Below are 14,784 nucleotides of genomic sequence, written 5' to 3' on the forward strand. Positions count from 1 at the left end.
GTGTGCTTGTCCCTGGAACATCAGAAAGGTTACAGCCTAGGGGAGCCACTTGGCCAGTTTGGTTGCTCAGTAGTTCATTAATCCCAGGATGTCATCCGGCTGTGTCTCGAAGGATCTGGGGTATCGGCTTCAACACCATGGCCGGGCAGCTGGTGCCACCCTCACCACCCTCTGGGTAAAGTGCCTCCTGTCGTCGGTTTTAAATGCAGGTGCTGAGAGAGAGGAGGAGTCACAGTGCTGACGAGCAGGTCTTCTGAGAGGGAAGATGGTCACCCTTCACCTTAGTCTAAAGGGGGGGTTAACGTGTCACTAAATATTGGGGTGTCAGCATGTTACTTAATATTGAGGCATTAGTGTGTCACTAAGTATTGTGGGCGTTAGGGTTAGGGACAGCTCCAGCTGTTTGCAGGGCAGGACGCACATCTGGGCTCGTCAAGGAGAAAGCAGTGACACTGCAGGGCTCTGGGTGTATCAGTCTTTATTTGCACAATGTGTTTTAACAAATTCAACATACAGTTAGCATTAGTGTAATATATCAGCATAGACTTTATGGCATTATGCAAGTTTAAACACAGTTCAGGTTACGTTTTTATCATTTATTTCCACATAGAAGTTATTTACTTGGAATTATCATTGATATGGAGTTATTTAAGTCATTTTCCGTTCTCCAGTTTTCCCAGTTCTGTGTTTCAGTTTGTTCAGCTGTACAAGCGAGCAGACGGGAGTGACGTTTCCCGAGGGGTGGGGTGGGGTGGGGGGGACGGGCCTCCTGTCCCCCCTCCCAAACAAGAGATAAGAAAGTGAAACATGAAAACGCCCCCCACCCCCGTTCCTGGGAGCCGATCTCCTCCTCTTTTCCCCCTTCCTAACAGGAATGAAAGGGAGTTGAAGGGGAAAGTGTGGGCTCTCTGCATCCCACAGGAAACGAAAGAGAGAGCCCACTCAGCTGGAGCTGGACAGGGGTTTGAGCGTGATGGGTGGTGGCGGCTGATATCTTCCTGAATGGATATCTTGTGGAAGAAAGCTCTGAGGGTAATGCCGGCGATGGGAGGAGCCCCAGGCCAGAATTCCCCACGTAGCGGAATGAATGAGGGCAGGGAGAGATCAGTCAGCCTCTTGGTGACACAGTGCCCCCTGTGGCCTGGTGGGAATTTGCAAGCAAGTGCTGTCAGTGAAGGACATGTCTGTCCTCCAATCAGAGCTGGCACCTTGACTGGGGGGCGGTACTGCCTGGGACGTGTTAAAAGACGATTGGCTGGGGGGCAGGTGGGTGGGAGGTGCCTGCCTGCACTTCTTCACTCTCTCCCGTGTGCAGACACAGGGTTCGTAGCTGCGAGCTGAGACACGGCGCTTCCCAAATCGGGGGGGGATATAGATCAGCAACTAGCGATTCTGCATTTTAAAAGAACGAGGCGATGGGGGACGGCGCTCTTGCCTACCGCCCTCCTCTCTCTGAGCTGAACCCCGAGGAGAGTCTGAGTGCGCCGATACACCAGAGTGCTCTTGTGAGGGAGAAAAGACGCGCCGAGGTGACCCTGCTCTTCGGGGTGTGCCAGTGCCGTGCCCTCGGATTCCCTGGAACCCTGAAACGTTCCGACAGCCCCAGACAGAACCGGTGCTGGCCTGCCTCAAGCCCGAATCCCGCCTGCCGACCAGAGCACGCCCCCTACAGGCCAACTTTAATTGGAATGACGGCATCACTGTGATCATTAGAAAGGAATGTTCTTTTTCTATATACACTGGACCTAGGAGACAGAGGATCTGTATCTTCTTCATTGGGACGCAGTTCTGGCATTACAGACCATTTTTTTGGTAACAGTAGCTGGGTTTCAGCCTCCTATATTACAGTATGTACAACTTGCCCAGCTTTTCAAGAGGGCAGTACAAACAACTCTACCCCCCAACCCCCAGCGTCTGACCCCCTTGTAAACGGATATCGCTTTAAATCGATGCACTGTAAATGACTGAAGGGCAGCACAAACACCTCTACTGCCTTCCCAGAGCACGCTGGACTCTCTGGAGAGGAAAGAAATGCCCACGTACACAGGGCTCTCTCACTCGTCCAGACTGGACCGGTGACCTCTGGACTGTAGGGTTACAGTGTGACCTGGCCCAGACTGGACCAGTGACCTCTGGACTGTAGGGTTACAGTGTGACCCGGCCCAGACTGGACCAGTGATCTCTGGACTGTGGGGTTACAGTGTGACCTGGCCCAGACTGGACCAGTGATCTCTGGACTGTAGGGTTACAGTGTGACCCAGACTGGACCAGTGATCTCTGGACTGTAGGGTTACAGTGTTACCCGGCCCAGACTGGACCAGTGATCTCTGTACTGTAGGGTAACAGTGTGACCCAGACTGGACCAGTGATCTCTGGACTGTAGGGTTACAGTGTGACCCGGCCCAGACTGGACCAGTGATCTCTGGACTGTAGGGTTACAGTGTGACCCAGACTGGATCAGTGATCTCTGGACTGTAGGGTTACAGTGTGACCCAGACTGGACCAGTGATCTCTGGACTGTAGGGTTACAGTGTGACCCGGCTCTTTAACTGCTCAAGCAGACAGACTCTCCTCTGCCAAAATTCTTCTTTGCATGACAACAGGAACATTTAACGTACAGTAACTTTAACATTGGTGAACAACAAGACGGACATTATCTCTTTGCAAATAATTTCCTATATATATATTATTTTAAACAAAAACAGCTCTGTGACATTGTGACAGTGCAGTAATATTCCCACCCCGACACAGTGCCTGTGTCTGTGTTTCTGGAGAAACGGCACTGCTGTCTGCCTCCACTCGGCAGCATCACTTATGGCTCAATATTTGCAAAGGTGTGAAGACCAAGCTGGGGACACCTATAGGTCAAAGATTCCCTCACGGACACATGCACTGTTATTTCTAACTATCCTGTAAATCTCTCTGGTTAATGTATAATGCAAACGGACAACTGTATATAGCACTCCAAATTATTTCTTTAAAAAAAAGAGCACATAGTGTAGAACTAACCTCTGAATCGGGGGGCCCTAACCTAACTAGGGTCCCCCAGGGGCCCCAGTCCAACAGGGGGGTGCTAGTTCTACTTCACCAGCAGCTGGGGAACCACCGAAGAGATCCGGCCCTCATCTGGAGTTTCCTGACCCGCTGTCAGAGCAGCTTCCTGTCCTGTTGATGGGTGAGTGAGACCCCTCAAGGGCCCTGCTGGACTGTGACCCCGACCCTGCGCGAGGGGGGACCCCCCTCCTGATTTAAAGGAGCTAGTGGCTGATAGGTGGGGTGGGCGGAGGGGAGGGGTGATGCAGAACGTTTACAAAAAAACCAAGCTGGGTCAGGGTTCCCAATCCGTATATACACCTCACCCCCCCACGCCCCCTGAACCCCCCTCCTCCCCCCTGGTGCCCTGGGGGGTCCGTCCGTCCTCCGGGTGCTCCTCCTTCCCTCTCGCTGTGCAGTCTGTGACTCGGGCTCTGCTCAGGCATGCAGTAAACCCGAGAAGGGAGCGGGGCGAGGAGGGGGTCCGAGCTGGGGCGCAGGGGGGCGCTCTCGTCCTGCTTGGGGAAGAGCAGCCGATCGGCGGTTCCGAGGTGTGCCAGTCCAGGGTTGGAGACGCCCCCCTCCAGCGCGTTTGCCTTTTCCTCGGTGAACTTTCAGTTTTTCCCTCCCACCCTGTTGTGGTTTCAGAATTTTGGCGGGCTCCCTCCCGCTCCCCAGACCTGCGGTTGAATTCCTATTCGCATCTCTGTTTCTCCTCTTAGCCAGCTGCTCGCTGTACAAGTCAAGGGCCTCAGGCTCTGGGCAAGGAAACAGGCAGCCATCTTGGTTATCGTCGTTGTAGTTGCTGCTTTCGGCCACCAGAGGGCGCACCTCTTTCTGTCCTTCCCTCGACCTCCCTTCCCCCACTCACCCCCCCCCCCCCCCCCCCGCCCCCCCACCATCCCTGGGGCCCCTAGTACTCGCTGAGGCTGTGCCACTTGGCGACCTGCCGCCGGGGGTTGTCGTAGACCTCCCGCCAGTGGGTGGCGCCAGAGGGGCAGGGGCTGTGTGCCCCCAGCACCACGCGGCCCACCACCTCGTTCTTGGTGGTGCGGTCGAAGTCGATGACCAGGAACTCCAGGGAGATGTCCGGCAGCAGCTCGGCCGGGATGTCGTAGATGAAGGACTCGTTGAAGACGGGGTTGAGCGTGCACTTCTTGACGTGAGTCTTCTTCTTGGCGATGCGCTTGCGGCCGTAGAAGACATTGACCTTGACGTAGGGGTCTGGGCGGAGAGGGGGGACAGAGAGAGAGAGAGAGAGGGGGGAGAGAGTGACGGAGAAACAGGGAGAGGAAGGAGAGAGTGAGAATTGTTCAAAAACTTCATGGTGAGATCAGGGTAAAAGCACAGTACGGTGGAGTGAAGCTCAGTGAGATCAGGCTGTGTGTAGATCTGGGGCTCGGCTCAGGCGATACTCACTGCCAGACAGACCGGTGATATCCATCTTCGGCAGGTGTTTGGCCTTCAGCACCACCACACTCAGCCTGTGGGTGACCGGCTGATAGGAGAGAGACACCAGTAATTCCCCCCGACTGACACACTGGAAAGACAGGAGAGACAGCGTTATAACACACTGACACACTGCGAGGACAGGAGAGACAGCGTTATAACACACTGACACACTGCGAGGACAGGAGAGACAGCATCAAAACACACTTTTCCTCAACTATCTAATTCTCATTCTTTCCTCTCTCTCTCCCTGCTCCTGCTCCTCTCTCCCTGCTCCTGCTCCTGCTCCTCTCTCTCTGTAGCTGCAGATTCCTGCACTGAGGATCAGCGTCTCCATGGCAACACGCTGTAGGAGGCAGCCCAGGGCTGTAAGTGAACTTTTGAAAGTGGAGGAGAGAGCAGTGAGAGCTGAGTGACCCCACAGCGATGGGGCCGTGTGTGTGTGTGTGTGTGTGTGTGTGTGTGTGGACTTGAATCTGAAACACTGCGTCACTGTCTCTGTGATTGCACTTGTTCAATGTAAGTCAGACCGTGTGTGTGTGGACACTGTGTCTCAGTCAGACACTGTGTGTGTGTCTGGACACTGTGTATCAGTTAGACATTGTGTGTGTGAAAGTGTGTGTGTGATGACACTGTGTCTCAGTCAGTGTGTGTGTGGACACTGTGTCTCAGTCAGAAAGTGTGTGTGTGTGAGAGTGTGTGGACAGTCTCAGTGTGTGTGTTTGGACACTGTATCTCAGTGTGTGTGAGAGTGTGTGTGTTTGTGACACTGTGTCTGGACCAGACAGTGTGACTGTAATAATCATCATCATCATCATCTGCTCTGTACCCTTTACAGTCCAGTATCTGTTACAGCAATCAGACAGCAGACTCTCTAACCCACTTTCCCAGGGATCGATTTGTCAACCTAATCCCTTCCCCATCGCTGCAAAATGGAAGCTGATTCAATTAACCCCCAGAAAGAGAAATAAAAGGCCACTGGCGGGGGGGGAGGGGGGAGGGTGTCTGAGAGAGGTATCCTGTTCTCTCCTCACAGTCTGTTCACAGCCATTGTACTCCTCAAACATCCTTAACAAGGCTCAAACATCTATGCAGAGCCCTGTCTTAAAACCCACCTTACCAATTCCCATCAAACACTGAAAACAGCGCTTCCATGTCCTATGCCAAACGTTTTACAGCTGTACAGATTGTAACCCCACAGTCCAGAGAGCGCCGGTCCAGTCTGTGTCACACTGTAACCCTACAGTCCAGAGATCACTGGTCCAGTCTGGGTCACACTGTAACCCTACAGACCAGAGATCACTGGTCCAGTCTGGGTCACACTGTAACCCTACAGTCCAGAGATCGCTGGTCCAGTCTGGGTCACACTGTAACCCTACAGACCAGAGATCACTGGTCCAGTCTGGGTCACACTGTAACCCTACAGTCCAGAGATCACTGGTCCAGTCTGGGTCACACTGTAACCCTACAGTCCAGAGATCACTGGTCCAGTCTGGGTCAGGTCACACTGTAACCCTACAGTCCAGAGATCACTGGTCCAGTCTGGGTCACACTGTAACCCTACAGTCCAGAGATCACTGGTCCGGTCTGGGTCACACTGTAACCCCTACAGACCAGAGATCACTGGTCCAGTCTGGGTCACACTGTAACCCTACAGTCCAGAGATCACTGGTCCAGTCTGGGTCACACTGTAACCCCTACAGACCAGAGATCACTGGTCCAGTCTGGGTCACACTGTAACCCTACAGTCCAGAGATCACTGGTCCAGTCTGGGTCACACTGTAACCCTACAGTCCAGAGATCACTGGTCCAGTCTGTGTCACACTGTAACCCTACAGACCAGAGATTACTGGTCCAGTCTGGGTCACACTGTAACCCTACAGTCCAGAGATCACTGGTCCGGTCTGGGTCACACTGTAACCCCTACAGTCCAGAGATCACTGGTCCAGTCTGGGTCACACTGTAACCCCTACAGTCCAGAGATCACTGGTCCAGTCTGGGTCACACTGTAACCCCTACAGTCCAGAGATCACTGGTCCAGTCTGGGTCACACTGTAACCCTACAGTCCAGAGATCACTGGTCCAGTCTGGGTCACACTGTAACCCTACAGACCAGAGATTACTGGTCCAGTCTGGGTCACACTGTAACCCTACAGTCCAGAGATCACTGGTCCGGTCTGGGTCACACTGTAACCCCTACAGACCAGAGATCACTGGTTCAGTCTGGGTCACACTGTAACCCTACAGTCCAGAGATCACTGGTCCGGTCTGTGAGACCCCCAGTCCTCCCCCAGATCCTCTCACCTGTATGCTCCTCTTGGCGATGGAGCGGGTCAGCTGGACCCGGCCGGTGCTGGGGTCCACCCCGGCCAGCGGCACCAGCACCTCGCCGATGACGTCGTCGCGGGAGAAGCGGTCGAAGCTGAGCACCAGGAAGTGCAGCACCAGCTCGGGCAGGGCGCTGTAGGGCACGCCGTAGAAGGTGAAGGTCTCGTCGAACACGGGCTCGCGCGTCTTGCGCAGGACGCGCGTCTTGACGCGGTGCTTCTTCTCCGGCAGGATGGTCATCTTCACGTAGGGGTCGGCGCTGCCCGGCTGCTCGCCTACGCCGGGCAGCCCGCGCGCCTCCTGGATGGTGACCACCAGGGCCTTCTTGGGGAAGTTGTAGTCCACGGCCAGGCTGAGCTCGCCCAAGCCGGGCTCCTCGGCCGGGGTGAAGGGCGACGGCGTCTTGCTGTCGGCGTTGCTGTTGCTCTCGCTGCTGCTGGCCGAGCTGGTGTCCAGGCAGCAGTAGTCGGCCCGGATGGGCAGCTCCCTCTCGATCCGGGCCGGCGCCGGCTGCTGCTGCTGCTGCAGGGGGCTCTGGTCCTGCTGGGGCGCGGGCCTGCTCTCGGCTGCGTCCAGCAGCAGGACGTCGGCCCGGCCCGCGCGCCGAGCCACGCGCACGATCTTCTTGCTGTTGCTCAGGGTCTCGGGGTAGATGCTGATGCCCTTCAGCATGTGGATGAACTTGTACGGCGGGTCGCCGTTCTTGTGGGCTCCGGTCAGCCGGCGGTACCGGCGCTGGCAGCAGGTCCACAGGAACACGGCCACCGACACCGACACCACCAGGACCCCGGCTCCAATGAACCCGGCCAGTACTGGAGACACGTCTGGGGCAGAGAGAGGGGGGAGAGGGGTGAAGGGATTAAGAAAGAGGATGGGAGAGACAGAGAGAAGATTCATTCAGCAGCTCAAAATCAACACACTGAAAGTCTCCGCTAGCGCAGCTGTGATCGGGTTCGAGACAGTGGAGCACGGTGCTGTTGTGTACAGAGCTAAGCCACAGGCATTGGGCTGCAGTGGCGCCACCTGGGGGTGAGGGTAGTGTTTGCCTGTGATTACAGAGCGACTGAGCCTGATGTGTGACTCAGTCTACTGCCTCAGCTGCCTCTTCACTGTCCTGCCTCGCCCTCCTCGTCTCTCGCCTGCCTCGCCCTCCTCACCCCTCTCTGGCCTCATCCTCCTCTCCTGCCTCACCCTCCTCACCCATCTCTGGTCTCATCCTCCTCTCCTGGCTCACCCATCTCCTGCCTCACCCTCCTCACCCCTCTCCTGCCTCACCCTCCTCTCCTGCCTCACTCTCCTCACTCCTCTCTGGTCTCACCCTCCTCTCCTGCCTCACCCTCCTCACCCCTCTCCTGCCTCACCCCTCTCTGGTCTCACCCTCCTCACCCTCCTCTCCTGCCTCACCCTCCTCACCCCTCTCTGGTCTCACCCTCCTCACCCCTCTCTGGTCTCACCCTCCTCTCCTGCCTCACCCTACTCACCCTCCTCTCCTGCCTCACCCTCCTCACCCCTCTCCTGCCTCACCCTCCTCACTCCTCTCCTGCCTCACCCTCCTCACCCCTCTCCTGCCTCACTCTCCTCTCCTGCCTCACCCCCCTCATCCCTCATTCTTGGGTTTCTGCACAACAGCCCCCCCTCCCCCCGGCGACGCCCGAGACACGCCCCCCTCTTCACGCCGCCCTGGGATTGGCCCAGTCTTAATAAGGGACCGATGACCCAGATACCACCATTCATCTCGAACTACCGCCTGACCCACTTCTGGGCGTTAAATGTGGCTCCTTTGTGCTGCTGCATCTTAAACCCAGCTGACAGAACCGCGGCTGGCGAGGGCGGCGCTGCAGCCCAGTGGCTGTGCTGTTCTGGGGCAGTGTGCCGACCCGGCGGCGGCCTGCTCTTGTTTACCAGGTTAAACAAGGACAGGCCAGCGACGGAGAGAGAGAGGCAGAGAGTGACTGCCTGCTCACTGAAGCACACAGCTCAGAGCAGAGGAGCACCCAGACCAGCAACAGGAGAGAGAAGTCACATTCACCCAGAGCACACTGCTGTCCCTCTCCTCTCACACTGCCCCTGAATTCACACACTGACACCCCCCTGACTGGACTGGAGACACTGCTGTCCCTCTCCTCTCACACTGCCCCTGAATTCACACACTGACACACCCCTGACTGGACTGGAGACACTGCTGTCCCTCTCCTCTCACACTGCCCCTGAATTCACACACTGACACCCCCCTGACTGGACTGGAGACACTGCTGTCCCTCTCCTCTCACACTGCCCCTGAATTCACACACCGACACCCCCCTGACTGGACTGGAGACACTGCTGTCCCTCTCCTCTCACACTGCCCCTGAATTCACACACCGACACCCCCCTGACTGGACTGGAGACACTGCTGTCCCTCTCCTCTCACACTGCCCCTGAATTCACACACCGACACCCCCCTGACTGGACTGGAGACACTGCTGTCCCTCTCCTCTCACACTGCCCCTGAATTCACACACCGACACACCCCTGACTGGACTGGAGACACTGCTGTCCCTCTCCTCTCACACTGCCCCTGAATTCACACACTGACACCCCCCTGACTGGACTGGAGACACTGCTGTCCCTCTCCTCTCACACTCCCCTGAATTCACACACTGACACCCCCCTGACTGGACTGGAGACACTGCTTTCCCTCTCCTCTCACACTGCCCCTGAATTCACACACTGACACCCCCCTGACTGGACTGGAGACACTGCTGTCCCTCTCCTCTCACACTCCCCTGAATTCACACACTGACACACCCCTGACTGGACTGGAGACACTGCTGTCCCTCTCCTCTCACACTGACACCCCCCTGACTGCACTTGCGCTCCAGTGGGAATTCAGAATGGCTGATGTCAGGTTTTGGGAAGGGCTCAAAGCCAGCTGCTCAGAGTTGCCTGGAAACACTCCCCAGGGAGCAAAATCCAGCCATCACCCCCTGCCTCTCTCCTCTCGCTCTCTCCCATGTTGCCATCCTTCTCTCTGATTAGCGCCCCCAGAAAACCACACAGCCAGCCAGTGTGGCTGAGAATCGTGTCACCCTGCGTCTTCACTGGCTGCTCCCTGCCTTCCTGTTGCCAGAAGTATGGAAAATAAATGTTAGCAAATACCCTGAGGATCAAATAGGGATATTTTTACCTGAGCTTAAGTATTGACTCGACTTTCAATGTGGACTGTGAAACCTGGAGTGGATCAGACTGCTGTGCACTGTGAGTCTAACTGACAGCACTGTAAAACCTGGAGTGGATCAGAGTACAGTGCTGTGTGCTGGTAAGTCTGGGCTGCTTCTCAGAAGGCAGCAGAGCTGAGTTACTGGCCTGGGAGTTATACCTGTGAAGGACTGGGGGGGGCGTGTTAATCTCCAGGTGGGCGGGACGGAGCAGAGAGAAACTGGCTGTTTACAACAGTTCACTGCAGAACATTAGTGCCATATGTCCGAAGCTCTTTCCCTGGTCTTCCCAGATGCACAGCACCCCGATACAGAGGATCGCCACTCATTCACACCTCATGCCTCAGCACGGCATAGCACAGGGGAGCACAGGCTGAAGGACAGGGGTCTAACTGGAATGAACATCAAGCTCTGGCAGTCCTGTACTGGGGCACCACATACCAGCATGTACAGATCATCTCTTGATCCAGCACTTCCTGTAGACCTGGGGCTTGTTCTTACTCCTGATCCAGCACTTCCTGTAGAGCTGGGGCTTGTTCTTACCCCTGATCCAGCACTTCCTGTAGACCTGGGGCTTGTTCTCACTCCTGATCCAGCACTTCCTGTAGACCTGGGGCTTGTTCTTACTCCTGATCTGACACTTCCTGTAGAGCTGGGGCTTGTTCTTACTCCTGATCCAGCACTTCCTGTAGACCTGGGGCTTGTTCTCACTCCTGATCCAGCACTTCCTGTAGACCTGGGGCTTGTTCTTACTCCTAATCCAGCACTTCCTGTAGAGCTGAGGCTTGTTCTTACTCCTGATCTGACACTTCCTGTAGAGCTGGGGCTTGTTCTTACTCCTGATCCAGCACTTCCTATAGAGCTGGGGCTTGTTCTTACTCCTGATCCAGCACTTCCTGTAGACCTGGGGCTTGTTCTTACTCCTGATCCAGCACTTCCTGTAGACCTGGGGCTTGTTCTTACTTCTGATCCAGCACTTCCTGTGGACCTGGGGCTTGTTCTTACTCCTGATCCGACACTTCCTGTAGACCTGGAGTTTGTTCTTACTCCTGATCCAGCACTTCCTGTAGAGCTGAGGCTTGTTCTTACTCCTGATCCGACACTTCCTGTAGACCTGGAGCTTGTTCTTACTCCTGATCCAGCACTTCCTGTAGAGCTGAGGCTTGTTCTTACCCCTGATCCAGCACTTCCTGTAGACCTGGGGCTAGTTAGCATCACAGTAATGAGTTCCTACTGCCATTCCAGGAGCGAAAATCCTCTCCTTTCAGAAGAACATCAGACAGGTCACAAACCATCTGACTCGTTTGGCTGACAGCAGCTATTTGACCTCGGGCACGCCTCTCACTTTCTGTTGTATCTGAATGGGTCTTCATGTTCTGTGTCTTGTAGCATGTTTTCCTTGAAAGGCACCATATCACATACTGTTTGATGGACAGATCAATACTCCGCTCTCTGGCTCAGACGCACCAGGGTGGCAGGGAAGCAGACAGAGATCGTCTGCCCTCGGCCTCGGCTTTGAGGAAAGTTGCTCTCTCTCATCACCCCAGGGGCCAACATCAGTGCTGCCGTGCTGCAGCTGCTCATCAGTATAGATCACTTTATTGGCCCTGTACAATCTCTTGTATCAGGAATTTGTCTTTTCACAGACCCCAGCTTGCTCTCCATGAGACACACAGACAGGGAGAGAGAAGTCTGGGGTCAGAGGGCAGGGTCAGCCATTGTACAGCACCCCTGGAGCAGGTGGGGTGAAGGGCCTTGCTCAGGGGCTAAACAGTAGGATTCCTCTGCCGGCTGCGGGATTTGAACCAGCAACCTCCCAGCCACAGGCGCAGGTCCTGAGCCACAGAGCCACGCTCTGGCAGCAGAACTCACACAGGTGCACTAGCAGGGGCTGTGCCAGGAGCCAGACACTTGATTCCTTCTCTGTCCCTCCTCCTGCCTGCCCCCGGCTCCTCTGGAGACACTCTGTTCTGTCTCCGTCAGGGTGTCCAGGGCAGTCCTGAGGGACGCCCCTGCCCCTGTCCCTTGTCTGACAACATGAATTCACAGTGACAGGTATTTCTAAAATACAGCCCAGAACAAACACAAGCCTTCCTACACACACAGATGTGTACCTGAGCACCCTGATACACACACAGCTCCGTCCCAGAGTGACTGATACACACAGCTGTGTACCTGAGCACCCCGATTCACACACAGCTGTGTACCTGAGCACCCTGATACACACACAGCTCCGTCCCAGAGTGACTGATACACACAGCTGTGTACCTGAGCACCCCGATTCACACACAGCTGTGTACCTGAGCACCCTGATACACACACAGCTCCGTCCCAGAGTGACTCTGATACACACAGCTGTGTACCTGAGCACCCCGATTCACACACAGCTGTGTACCTGAGCACCCTGATACACACACAGCTCCGTCCCAGAGTGACTCTGATACACACAGCTGTGTACCTGAGCACCCCGATTCACACACAGCTCCGTACCTGAGCACCCCGATTCACACACAGCTGTGTACCTGTTCGACCCCGATACACACACAGCTCCGTAGCTGATCGACCCCAATACACACACAGCTCCGTACCTGAGCACCCCGATTCACACACAGCTCCATACCTAAGCACCCCGATTCACACACAGCTCCATACCTGAGCACCCCGATACACACACAGCCCCGTACCTGAGCGACTCTGATACACACTCAGGTACTGCATGTACCTAATGCAGGTGTTCACACAACTCACCCAAGGCTATGAGTACAACCCTACCCCATCTTAGACGCCTATGTCGACAGGTGTAGCTCTAAGTGCATATGTCTGCAAATAAAACAGACGACATGAAAACGCAAATCTCAGATCGCACGTGTGTGAATTTTCTTGGGAGAAAAGGCTGTGACGGAGAACACGGGGTTTTCTGCCAGGTCCTCCCAGAAACTGAAACGCTCGATTGCGCTCGGATGAGGGGCGCTGGGCGGCGGCCCCACGGGCACGGCTCATCCCGAGCCGGACAGCTTGTTTTTCCACAACAATAGCGCGAGGAGAGGCGATGCCTGGGTCCCAGGAATAGACATCACGTCATCCCGTCCTCCCCGGCGCGAGCGCCATTAGAGGAACGGGTTGGGTACAGTGGAGGGGAGGGGGGGGGGGGTAGGCGCACAGGCCTCAGTGGTTACTAAGCACACAGACCCCCCCTTTCCATCCCTCCCCCACAAACCTGGGGCGCCCCAATAGCATCCGCACCTGAAGGCGCTCACGCACCCCCACAGCCCCTCCGTGACGCGCGTTCCAGCGGCTCACCTCGACGAGCGCGGCAGGAGCGCGCATCTGGGCGCAGCGGACACGGCTCGGGGCTGCGCGGCGCCTGCAGAGCCGCCCGGGCCGCCGGTGAGCCCCGCGGGTCTGCAGCGGCCAGCGGGGAGCGCCGAGCCCCCATTGTAGGTTTTCCAGCGCTCCGGTGCGTCTACGTGACCCAGATCGGCCCGAATTTTAATCCGCCGCAGCAGGTGCAACAAAGCTTCGTTGTTTCAAAAAAAAAAAAAAGACCCATAAAAACCCCAAGCCGGTAAATATACAGGACGAGGTACTTACCGTACTGGGGTCTGATATTGGTCATCTCAGCCATTTTGAGGCAGATCTCACGGGCGGCGGCGGGGGGGTGGTGGGGGCTGCGTTGCGTTCACCAAAATAAAAAATAAAAAAAATAAAATGGCAAGCTTCTATTTTATTGCCATGTAGAACAGGGTGTTCCTCTCTCTCTCTTTTTAGAACAGACGTCGGCGGCGGTAGCCCGGAGTCAGCGCTGTGTCCGCTCTTGTCGTGGCGGTGATGTTGTGCTCGCTGGATCAGGGATGCGGCTGCCGGGAGAGACACTGGTACTTTCATCGCGGGGACCCGCCACGCCCACTGCGTCTGCCAATCACCGCCATCCCACCAATCGGTGGACGGAGGGGGGCGGGACGTGGAGGGGGAGGGGGGGTGAAGGCCCCGCCCCATCGCGAGCGGCCTTAGTCGTATCGCTCGGAGCTGAGCCACAGGGAGAAAGGATTCAGCCCAGAAGTCTGAGCTCCGGGGAACTTCATCAGTCTAGGAACCTGCCAGCCCAGGCAGAGAAGAGTTCACCTCTTCTCTCATTCGTGAGGAATAAAATATGCTGTGTATAGCACAGCGAGACAGTGCGGCGCAATGCAGTGTCACATAGCACGCCATAACACCAGTAACCACTAATTAAGCATCAACAGCGCCTTGTACTCTGAAGGATATCAAAGTGCTTCACATATGTTCTGCACAAATAGCCGCAGCTGGGAGATGCACAGTGATCATTCTGCACCAGCGGCCCCACCTGGGAGACGCCTAGTGACCATTCTGCACCAGCGGCCCCACCTGGGAGATGCTCAGTGATCATTCTGCACCAGTAACCCCACCTGGGAGACGCCCAGTGATCATTCCGCACCAGCGGCCCCACCTGGGAGACGCCCAGTGATCATTCCGCACCATTGGCCCCACCTGGGAGACGCCCAGTGACCATTCCGCACCAGCGGCCCCACCTCGGAGACGCCCAGTGACCATTCTGCACCAGCGGCCCCACCTGGGAGATGCTCAGTGATCATTCTGCACCAGTAACCCCACCTGGGAGACGCCCAGTGATCATTCCGCACCAGCGGTCCCACCTGGGAGACCCCCAGTGACCATTCTGCACCAGTGGCCCCACCTGGGAGATGCACAGTGATCATCAAAAACAACCCAGCAGACCAAGCCAAGCACTCTTTAAAAACAG

The 14,784-nt window shown here is 56.0% G+C and overlaps 1 protein-coding gene across 1 annotated transcript; it reads right to left on the reverse strand.

Moving 5' to 3' along the window:
* Positions 1-461: 461 nt before the first annotated feature.
* syt11a (synaptotagmin XIa) lies at positions 462-13,886 on the reverse strand. The gene is made up of 4 exons (XM_006641547.3): positions 13,599-13,886; positions 6,787-7,634; positions 4,453-4,573; positions 462-4,257 (listed from the first exon to the last, which is right to left on the reverse strand). The coding sequence occupies exons 1-4, from the start codon at positions 13,630-13,632 to the stop codon at positions 3,947-3,949; spliced, it is 1,314 nt and encodes a 437-aa protein (XP_006641610.2). The 5' UTR covers positions 13,633-13,886; the 3' UTR covers positions 462-3,946.
* Positions 13,887-14,784: the final 898 nt, after the last annotated feature.

Source organism: Lepisosteus oculatus, chromosome 27, assembly GCF_040954835.1.
Source record: "Lepisosteus oculatus isolate fLepOcu1 chromosome 27, fLepOcu1.hap2, whole genome shotgun sequence".
In the NCBI taxonomy this organism is placed as follows: Eukaryota; Metazoa; Chordata; class Actinopteri; order Semionotiformes; family Lepisosteidae; genus Lepisosteus; species Lepisosteus oculatus.

Bases quoted from the DNA above. Each gene is read 5' to 3' on its own strand.
- syt11a (XM_006641547.3), bottom strand. From the start codon at position 13,632: ATGGCTGAGATGACCAATATCAGACCCCAGTACG. The intron at 7,635-13,598 runs GTAAGTACCTCG...TCTCTGCCCCAG, and splicing joins CAATATCAGACCCCAGTACG to ACGTGTCTCCAGTACTGGCC. The intron at 4,258-4,452 runs GTGAGTATCGCC...CTCTCCGCCCAG, and splicing joins TATCACCGGTCTGTCTGGCA to ACCCCTACGTCAAGGTCAAT.